Here is an 11,238-nt window from a genome sequence, read left to right as displayed (position 1 = left end):
ACCAGGATAAACATGAAATGCATTCAGTTTATTTATAATAATTGACTTGGCAAAAAAAGACAAATATTTGTTAACTATTAATTATATTTTGCTGTACTGAAGAATGATCATTTTGGATCGTTTTATCATTGATTAGGTGTTTGGTCAATTTGCGTGATTGAATTTTACCACATTCATTTTGTATTATTTCCATTTATAGGATTCATACAATACATGATATATATATAATGAAGTCCCTAAACCATTTCCTTGAATGTGAGCAGCCATTGCTGTATTGGTATATGATGAGGTGGAATCCACCTTTAAACAAAGGTATCTACCAACCACACTCTTCGTTGGCGTTCTGTGGAACACTGAACACCATCATCATGATTGTGTCATGAACTCTTTATTGTTCCCTGACAGACAAAGACATCGATGTGAAGAAGCCCAAAAGAAAGGTAAGAACCAGACCCCCACGCCTTTCATGCCGTCTCTCTTTCTCTCCTTCTTTCCCTGGGTTGTTTATCTTTTCTCATCAACTTGCAGTTTCACTCAAAGCTGTCTTTAAGAAAATATCTGATGTAAGTACCAACATGATGATGATAAGGTCCAGTTTTATGTGTATTCTCACTGTCTATCATTCTGTTATCCCTCCTCTATTCCCTCCTCTATTCCCTCCTCTATTCCCTCCTCTATTCCCTCCTCTATTCCCTCCTCTATTCCCTCCTCTATTCCCTCCTCTATTCCCTCCTCTATTCCCTACTCTGTATTCTCACTGTCTATCATTCTGTTATCACTATTCATCGTAAGTGCAGGTTATAGGTCCAACAGTACAGTAATACCTAGCAGTATGCTTGTGTTTCTAGCTCCAACAGTACAGTAATACATAACAATATGCTTGTGTTTCTAGCTCCAACAGTACAGTAATACCTAACAATATGCTTGTGTTTCTAGCTCCAACAGTAATACCTAACAATATGCTTGTGTTTCTAGCTCCAACAGTACAGTAATACCTAACAATATGCTTGTGTTTCTAGCTCCAACAGTAATACCTAACAATATGCTTGTGTTTCTAGCTCCAACAGTAATACCTAACAATATGCTTGTGTTTCTAGCTCCAACAGTAATACCTAACAATATGCTTGTGTTTCTAGCTCCAACAGTAATACCTAACAATATGCTTGTGTTTCTAGCTCCAACAGTAATACCTAACAATATGCTTGTGTTTCTAGCTCCAACAGTAATACCTAACAATATGCCTGTGTTTCTAGCTCCAACAGTAATACCTAACAATATGCTTGTGTTTCTAGCTCCAACAGTAATACCTAACAATATGCCTGTGTTTCTAGCTCCAACAGTACAGTAATACCTAACAATATGCTTGTGTTTCTAGCTCCAACAGTAATACCTAACAATATGCTTGTGTTTCTAGCTCCAACAGTAATATGGTCAGTGATCTGTTTATTAACTTGGCTTTGGAAGACTTTAGATAGGCAGGGCAGGATGGATATAGGTCTGTAACAGTTTGGGTCTAGACTGTCACCCCCTTTGAAGAGGGGGATGACCGCGGCAGCTTTCCAATCTTTAGGGATCCCGGACTATACGAAAGAGAGGTTGAACAGGCTGGTAATAGGGGTTGCAACATTGGCAGCGGATAATTTTAGAAAGAGAGGGTCCAGATTATCTAGCTCAGCTGATTTGTCCGAGTCCAGGTTTTGCAGCTCTTTCAGAACATCTGCGATCTGGATTTGGGTGAAGGAGAAGCTGGGGAGGCTCGGGCAAGTAGCTGCGAGGGGTGCGGAGCTGTTGGCCGGGGTTGGGAGGAAAAAGCTAGCCATTGCTTTCCTGACTGACTGCGTGTATTGGTTCCTGACATCCCTGAACAGTTGCATATCGTGGGGACTATTCGATGCTATTGCAGTCCGCCACAGGATGTTTTTGTGCTGGTCAAGGGCAGTTAGGTCTGGAGTGAACCAAGGGATATATCTGTTCTTAGTTCTACAGTTTTTGAAAGGGGCATGCTTATTTAAGATGGTGAGGAAAAATCTTTTTAAGAACGATGAGGTGACCTCGACTGACGGGATGAGGTCAATATCCTCCAGGATACCCGGGCCAGGTGAATTAGAAAGGCCTGCTCACTGAAGTGTTTTAGGGAGTGTTTGACAGTGATGAGGGGTGGTCGTTTGACCGCGGACCCATAGCGGATACAGGCAATGAAGCAGTGATCGCTAAGATCCTGGTTGAAAACAGCAGAGGTGTAGTTGGAGGGCAAGTTGGTCAGGATAATATCTATGAGGGTGCCCATGTTTACGGATTTAGGGTTGTACCTGGTGGGTTCCTTGGTGATTTGTGTGAGATTGAGGGCATCTAGCTTAGATTGTAGGACTGCTGGGGTGTTAAGCATATTCCAGTTTAGGTCACCTAACAGAATGAACTCTGAAGCTAGATGGGGGCGATCAATTCACATGTGGTATCCAGGCACAGCTGGAGGGGGGGGGGGGGGTCTATGACAGGCGGCAACAGTGAGAGACTATTTCTGGAGAGATTCATTTAAAAAATGGAAAGTTCGAACTGTTTGGGCATAGACTTGGAAAGTATGACAGAACTTTGCAGGCTATCTCTGCAGTAGATTGCAACTCCTCCCCCTTTGGCAGTTCTATGTTGACGGAAAATGTTGTAGTTGGGTATGGAAATCTCCACATTTTGGACTAGAATACAGTATATTCATATGAAGTGGACAGCAGTAGTTATATAGGATGAACCATGACTAGAATACAGTATATACATATGAAGTGGACAGCAGTAGTTATATAGGATGAACCATGACTAGAATACAGTATATTCATATGAAGTGGACAGCAGGATGAACCATGACTAGAATACAGTATATACATATGAAGTGGACAGCAGGATGAACCATGACTAGAATACAGTATATACATATGAAGTGGACAGCAGGATGAACCATGACTAGAATACAGTATATACATATGAAGTGGACAGCAGGATGAACCATGACTAGAATACAGTATATACATATGAAGTGGACAGCAGGATGAACCATGACTAGAATACAGTATATACATATGAAGTGGACAGCAGGATGAACCATGACTAGAATACAGTATATACATATGAAGTGGACAGCAGGATGAACCAGGACTAGAATACAGTATATACATATGAAGTGGACAGCAGGATGAACCATGACTAGAATACAGTATATACATATGAAGTGGACAGCAGGATGAACCATGACTAGAATACAGTATATACATATGAAGTGGACAGCAGGATGAACCATGACTAGAATACAGTATATACATATGAAGTGGACAGCAGGATGAACCAGGACTAGAATACAGTATATACATATGAAGTGGACAGCAGGATGAACCAGGACTAGAATACAGTATATACATATGAAGTGGACAGCAGGATGAACCATGACTAGAATACAGTATATACATATGAAGTGGACAGCAGGATGAACCAGGACTAGAATACAGTTTATTCATATGAAGTGGGTAAAACAGTATGTAAACATTATTAAAGTCACCAGTGTTGCAGCAGTCTGTCAGGTACCTGTCTCATCTCTGTCCTCGTGAAATTCCAACAGCTTGTTTCTTTGAATGACTTCAAGGTAAAAACGATAGTGGACTATGGAGTGTGGGGCTGTCAATACTTTATCCTCTCGATGCAGTACACCTCCACAGTACGTCTTGCCTGCTCCGTATGCAGTACACCTCCACAGTACGTCTTGCCTGCTCCGTATGCAGTACACCTCCACAGTACGTCTTGCCTGCTCCATATGCAGTACACCTTCACAGTACGTCTTGTCTGCTCCGTATGCAGTACACCTCCACAGTACGTCTTGCCTGCTCCATATGCAGTACGCCTCCACAGTACGTCTTGTCTGCTCCGTATGCAGTACACCTCCACAGTACGTCTTGCCGGCTCCGTATGCAGTACACCTCCACAGTACGTCTTGCCTGCTCCGTATGCAGTACACCTCCACAGTACGTCTTGTCTGCTCCGTATGCAGTACACCTCCACAGTACGTCTTGCCGGCTCCGTATGCAGTACACCTCCACAGTACGTCTTGCCTGCTCCGTATGCAGTACACCTCCACAGTACGTCTTGCCGGCTCCGTATGCAGTACACCTCCACAGTACGTCTTGCCTGCTCCGTATGCAGTACACCTCCATAGTACGTCTTGTCTGCTCCGTATGCAGTACACCTCCACAGTACGTCTTGTCTGCTCCGTATGCAGTACACCTCCACAGTACGTCTTGCCGGCTCCGTGTGTCAGCTGATTGTTACACGGTAGTGTTTTATCTCGGTTTCTTTGTATAACACTTGCTGCTATTTCGGCCAAGTCTCTCTTGAAAAGAGCTGTTTTAATCTCAGTGAGACTAACCGTTGGGGGGGGCATGTAGCCTAGTGGTTGGAGCGTTGGGGGGGCCGGTAGCCTAGTGGTTGGAGCGTTGGGGGGGCAGGTAGCCTAGTGGTTGGAGCGTTGGGGGGGCAGGTAGCCTAGTGGTTGGAGCGTTGGGGGGGCAGGTAGCCTAGTGGTTGGAGCGTTGGGGGGGCAGGTAGCCTAGTGGTTGGAGCGTTGGGCCAGTAACCCGAAAGGTTGCTAGATCGAATCCCTGAGCTGACAAGGTAAAAAATCTGTCCTTCTGCCCCTGAACAAGGCGGTTAACCCACTGTTCCCCGGTAGGCCGTCATTGTAAATAAGAATTTGTTCTTAACTGACTTGCCTAGTTAAATAAAGGTAAAATAAAAATATATTCTTTAAACTCCGTAAAGCGATCAAACAGGCAGAACGTATTGACAAGGTGGAGTCGCAATTCAACGGCTCAGACACAAGAGGTATGTGGCAGGGTCTACAGACAACCACAGGATTACCAAGGGAAGACCAGTCTACAGACAACCACGGATTACCAAGGGAAGACCAGTCTACAGACAACCACGGATTACCAAGGGAAGACCAGTCTACAGACAACCACGGATTACCAAGGGAAGACCAGTCTACAGACAACCACGGATTACCAAGGGAAGACCAGTCTACAGACAATCACAGATTACCAAGGGAAGACCAGTCTACAGACAACCACGGATTACCAAGGGAAGACCAGTCTACAGACAATCACGGATTACCAAGGGAAAACCAGTCTACAGACAATCATGGATTACAAAGGGAAGACCAGTCTACAGACAATCACAGATTACCAAGGGAAGACCAGTCTACAGACAACCACGGATTACCAAGGGAAGACCAGTCTACAGACAATCACAGATTACCAAGGGAAAACCAGTCTACAGACAACCACGGATTACCAAGAGAAGACCAGTCTACAGACAATCACAGATTACCAAGGGAAGACCAGTCAACAGACAATCACTGATTACCAAGGGAAAACCAGTCTACAGACAACCACGGATTACCAAGGGAAGACCAGTCTACAGACAATCACGGATTACCAAGGGAAAACCAGTCTACATTCAACGGCTCAGACACAAGAGGTATGTGGCAGGGTCTACAGACAACCACAGATTACCAAGGGAAGACCAGTCTACAGACAACCACGGATTACCAAGGGAAGACCAATCTACAGACAATCACAGATTACAAAGGGAAGACCAGTCTACAGACAATCACGGATTACAAAGGGAAGACCAGTCTACAGACAATCACAGATTACCAAGGGAAGACCAGTCTACAGACAACCACAGATTACAAAGGGAAGACCAGTCTACAGACAATCACGGATTACAAAGGGAAGACCAGTCTACAGACAATCACGGATTACAAAGGGAAGACCAGTCACATCACGGACACCGACGTCTTGCTTTGAAGAAAACACAGTGCCACTGATGCGGCCCGCTACCAAGGACTGTGGACTCTCCTTCTCCGTGGCCGCCGTGAGTAAAACAGTTAAACATGTTAACCCTTGCAAGGCTGCCGGCACAGACGGCATCCCTAGCCGCGTCCTCAGAGCTCAGACCAGCTGGCTGGAGTGTTTACGGACATATTCAATCTCTCCCTATCCCAGTCTGCTGTCACCACATGTTTCAAGATGGCCACCGTTGTTCCTGAACCCAAGAAGGCATAGATAACTGAACTGAATGACTATCACCCCGTAGCACTCAATACTGTCATCATGAAGTGCTTTGAGAGACTAGTTAAGGATCATATCACCTCCACCTTACCTGACACCTTAGAGCCACTTCAGTTTGAATACCGCCCCAACAGGTCCACAGACGATGCAATTGCCATTGAGCAGCACACTGCCCTATCCCATCTGGACAAGACGAATACCTATGTAAGAATGCTGTTTATTGACTATAGCTCAGCATTCAACACCATAGTACCCTCCAAGCTCATCATTAAGCTCGAGGCCCTGGGTCTCAATCCCACCCTGCTGTGCAACTGGGTCCTGGACTTCCTGACAGGCCGCCCCCAGGTGTTGGAGGTAGGAAACATCATCTCCACTTCGCTGATCTTCAACACAGGGGTCCCACAAGGGTGAGTGCTCAGCCCCCTCCTGTACTCCCTGTTCACCCATGACTGCATGGCCAAGCACGCCTCCAACTCAATCATCAAGTTTGCAGACGACACAACAGTAGTAGCCTTGATCACCAACAACGACAAGACAGCCTACAGGGAGGAGGTGAGGGCCCTGGGAGTATGGTGTCAGGAAAATAACCTTTCACTCAACGTCAACAAAACAAAGGAGATGATTGTGGATGTCAGGAAACAACAGAGGGAGCAATCCCCCCTATACACATCAATGGAACAGTAGTGGAGAGGGTAGTAAGTTTTAAGTTCCTCGGCGTACACATCACGGACAAACTGAAATGGTCCACCAACACAGACAGCGTGGTGAAGAAGGCGCAACAGCGCCTCTTCAACCTCAGGAGGCTGAAGAAATGTGGCTTGGCACCTAAAACCATCACAAACTTTTACAGATGCACAATTGAGAGCCTCCTGTCCAGCTGTATCACCGCCTGGTACGGCAACTGCAACGCTCTCAACCGCAAGGCTCTCCAGAGGGTAGTGAGGTCTGCACAACGCATCACCGGGGGCAAACTACCTGCCCTCCAGGACACCCACACCACCCGATGTCACAGGAAGGCCAAAAAGATCATCAAGGACAACAACCACCCGAGCCACTGCCTGTTCACCCCGCTATCATCCAGAAGGCAAGGTCAGTACAGGTGCATCAAAGCAGGGACCGAGAGACTGAAAAACAGCTTCTATCTCAAGGCCATCAGACTGTTAAACAGTCATGACTAGGCGGTTTCCACCCGGTTATTCAACCTTGCACCTTAGAGGCAGCTGCCCCATGTACATAGACACAGAATCACTGTCCACTTTAATAATGGAACACTAGTCACTTTAATACTGTTTCCATACTGCTTTACTCATCTCATATGTAAATACTGTATTCTATTCTACTGTATTTACTAACTAGTCACTTTAATACTGTTTACATACTGCTACTCATCTCATATGTATATACTGTATTCTATTCTACAGTATTTACTAACTAGTCACTTTAATACTGTTTACATACTGCTACTCATCTCATATGTAAATACTGTATTCTATTCTACAGTATTTACTAACTAGTCACTTTAATACTGTTTACATACTGCTACTCATCTCATATGTAAATACTGTATTCTATTCTACTGTATTTACTAACTAGTCACTTTAATACTGTTTACATACTGCTACTCATCTCATATGTATATACTGTATTCTATTCTACTGTATTTACTAACTAGTCACTTTAATACTGTTTACATACTGCTACTCATCTCATATGTAAATACTGTATTCTATTCTACTGTATTTACTAACTAGTCACTTTAATACTGTTTACATACTGCTACTCATCTCATATGTATATACTGTATTCTATTCTACTGTGTTTTAGTCAACGCCACTCCGACTCGTGCTAATATTTATATATTTTTTAATTCCAATCTTTTACTTTTCGATTTGAGTGTATTATGTGTGTTGTTTCTGAATTGTTAGATATTACTGCACTGTTGGAGCTAGAAACACAAGCATTTAGTTAGATATTACTGCACTGTTGGAGCTAGAAACACAAGCATTTAGTTAGATACTACTGCACTGTTGGAGCTAGAAACACAAGCATTTAGTTAGATATTACTGCACTGTTGGAGCTAGAAACACAAGCATTTAGTTAGATATTACTGCACTGTTGGAGCTAGGAACACAAGCATTTAGTTAGATACTACTGCACTGTTGGAGCTAGAAACACAAGCATTTAGTTAGATACTACTGCACTGTTGGAGCTAGAAACACAAGCATTTAGTTAGATACTACTGCACTGTTGGAGCTAGAAACACAAGCATTTAGTTAGATATTACTGCACTGTTGGAGCTAGAAACACAAGCATTTAGTTAGATATTACTGCACTGTTGGAGCTAGAAACACAAGCATTTAGTTAGATATTACTGCACTGTTGGAGCTAGAAACACAAGCATTTAGTTAGATACTACTGCACTGTTGGAGCTAGAAACACAAGCATTTAGTTAGATATTACTGCACTGTTGGAGCTAGAAACACAAGCATTTAGTTAGATACTACTGCACTGTTGGAGCTAGAAACACAAGCATTTAGTTAGATATTACTGCACTGTTGGAGCTAGAAACACAAGCATTTAGTTAGATACTACTGCACTGTTGGAGCTAGAAACACAAGCATTTAGTTAGATACTACTGCACTGTTGGAGCTAGAAACACAAGCATTTAGTTAGATATTACTGCACTGTTGGAGCTAGAAACACAAGCATTTAGTTAGATATTACTGCACTGTTGGAGCTAGAAACACAAGCATTTAGTTAGATACTACTGCACTGTTGGAGCTAGAAACACAAGCATTTAGTTAGATATTACTGCACTGTTGGAGCTAGAAACACAAGCATTTAGTTAGATACTACTGCACTGTTGGAGCTAGAAACACAAGCATTTAGTTAGATATTACTGCACTGTTGGAGCTAGAAACACAAGCATTTAGTTAGATATTACTGCACTGTTGGAGCTAGAAACACAAGCATTTAGTTAGATATTACTGCACTGTTGGAGCTAGACACACAAGCATTTAGTTAGATACTACTGCACTGTTGGAGCTAGAAACACAAGCATTTAGTTAGATATTACTGCACTGTTGGAGCTAGAAACACAAGCATTTAGTTAGATATTACTGCACTGTTGGAGCTAGAAACACAAGCATTTAGTTAGATACTACTGCACTGTTGGAGCTAGAAACACAAGCATTTAGTTAGATACTACTGCACTGTTGGAGCTAGAAACACAAGCATTTAGTTAGATACTACTGCACTGTTGGAGCTAGAAACACAAGCATTTAGTTAGATACTACTGCACTGTTGGAGCTAGAAACACAAGCATTTAGTTAGATATTACTGCACTGTTGGAGCTAGAAACACAAGCATTTAGTTAGATATTACTGCACTGTTGGAGCTAGAAACACAAGCATTTAGTTAGATATTACTGCACTGTTGGAGCTAGAAACACAAGCATTTAGTTAGATATTACTGCACTGTTGGAGCTAGAAACACAAGCATTTAGTTAGATATTACTGCACTGTTGGAGCTAGAAACACAAGCATTTAGTTAGATATTACTGCACTGTTGGAGCTAGAAACACAAGCATTTAGTTAGATATTACTGCACTGTTGGAGCTAGAAACACAAGCATTTAGTTAGATACTACTGCACTGTTGGAGCTAGAAACACAAGCATTTAGTTAGATATTACTGCACTGTTGGAGCTAGAAACACAAGCATTTAGTTAGATATTACTGCACTGTTGGAGCTAGAAACACAAGCATTTAGTTAGATACTACTGCACTGTTGGAGCTAGAAACACAAGCATTTAGTTAGATACTACTGCACTGTTGGAGCTAGAAACACAAGCATTTAGTTAGATATTACTGCACTGTTGGAGCTAGAAACACAAGCATTTAGTTAGATACTACTGCACTGTTGGAGCTAGAAACACAAGCATTTAGTTAGATATTACTGCACTGTTGGAGCTAGAAACACAAGCATTTAGTTAGATATTACTGCACTGTTGGAGCTAGAAACACAAGCATTTAGTTAGATATTACTGCACTGTTGGAGCTAGAAACACAAGCATTTAGTTAGATATTACTGCACTGTTGGAGCTAGAAACACAAGCATTTAGTTAGATACTACTGCACTGTTGGAGCTAGAAACACAAGCATTTAGTTAGATATTACTGCACTGTTGGAGCTAGAAACACAAGCATTTAGTTAGATATTACTGCACTGTTGGAGCTAGAAACACAAGCATTTAGTTAGATATTACTGCACTGTTGGAGCTAGAAACACAAGCATTTAGTTAGATATTACTGCACTGTTGGAGCTAGAAACACAAGCATTTAGTTAGATATTACTGCACTGTTGGAGCTAGAAACACAAGCATTTAGTTAGATATTACTGCACTGTTGGAGCTAGAAACACAAGCATTTAGTTAGATACTACTGCACTGTTGGAGCTAGAAACACAAGCATTTAGTTAGATACTACTGCACTGTTGGAGCTAGAAACACAAGCATTTAGTTAGATACTACTGCACTGTTGGAGCTAGAAACACAAGCATTTAGTTAGATATTACTGCACTGTTGGAGCTAGAAACACAAGCATTTAGTTAGATACTACTGCACTGTTGGAGCTAGAAACACAAGCATTTAGTTAGATATTACTGCACTGTTGGAGCTAGAAACACAAGCATTTAGTTAGATATTACTGCACTGTTGGAGCTAGAAACACAAGCATTTAGTTAGATATTACTGCACTGTTGGAGCTAGAAACACAAGCATTTAGTTAGATATTACTGCACTGTTGGAGCTAGAAACACAAGCATTTAGTTAGATATTACTGCACTGTTGGAGCTAGAAACACAAGCATTTAGTTAGATACTACTGCACTGTTGGAGCTAGAAACACAAGCATTTAGTTAGATACTACTGCACTGTTGGAGCTAGAAACACAAGCATTTAGTTAGATACTACTGCACTGTTGGAGCTAGAAACACAAGCATTTAGTTAGATACTACTGCACTGTTGGAGCTAGAAACACAAGCATTTAGTTAGATATTACTGCACTGTTGGAGCTAGAAACACAAGCATTTAGTTAGATACTACTGCACTGTTGGAGCTAGAAACACAAGCATTT

At 42.3% G+C, this 11,238-nt stretch overlaps 1 protein-coding gene across 1 annotated transcript in view; it reads left to right on the top strand.

Annotated features, from left to right (window-relative positions):
- LOC109882123 (solute carrier family 15 member 1) overlaps positions 1 to 11,238 on the top strand; it is a 66,525-nt gene that overhangs the window by 246 nt on the left and 55,041 nt on the right. The window contains exon 2 of the mRNA XM_031816009.1: positions 406 to 440. Coding sequence (XP_031671869.1) covers positions 406 to 440 — 35 coding nt within the window. The remainder of the gene's footprint in view (positions 1 to 405; positions 441 to 11,238) is intronic.

Source organism: Oncorhynchus kisutch, unplaced genomic scaffold (genome assembly GCF_002021735.2).
Source record: "Oncorhynchus kisutch isolate 150728-3 unplaced genomic scaffold, Okis_V2 scaffold727, whole genome shotgun sequence".
NCBI classification, from domain to species: domain Eukaryota; kingdom Metazoa; phylum Chordata; class Actinopteri; order Salmoniformes; family Salmonidae; genus Oncorhynchus; species Oncorhynchus kisutch.
Note: the sequence above shows the minus strand (reverse complement) of the source record. Positions and strands in the feature narration are given on the sequence as shown.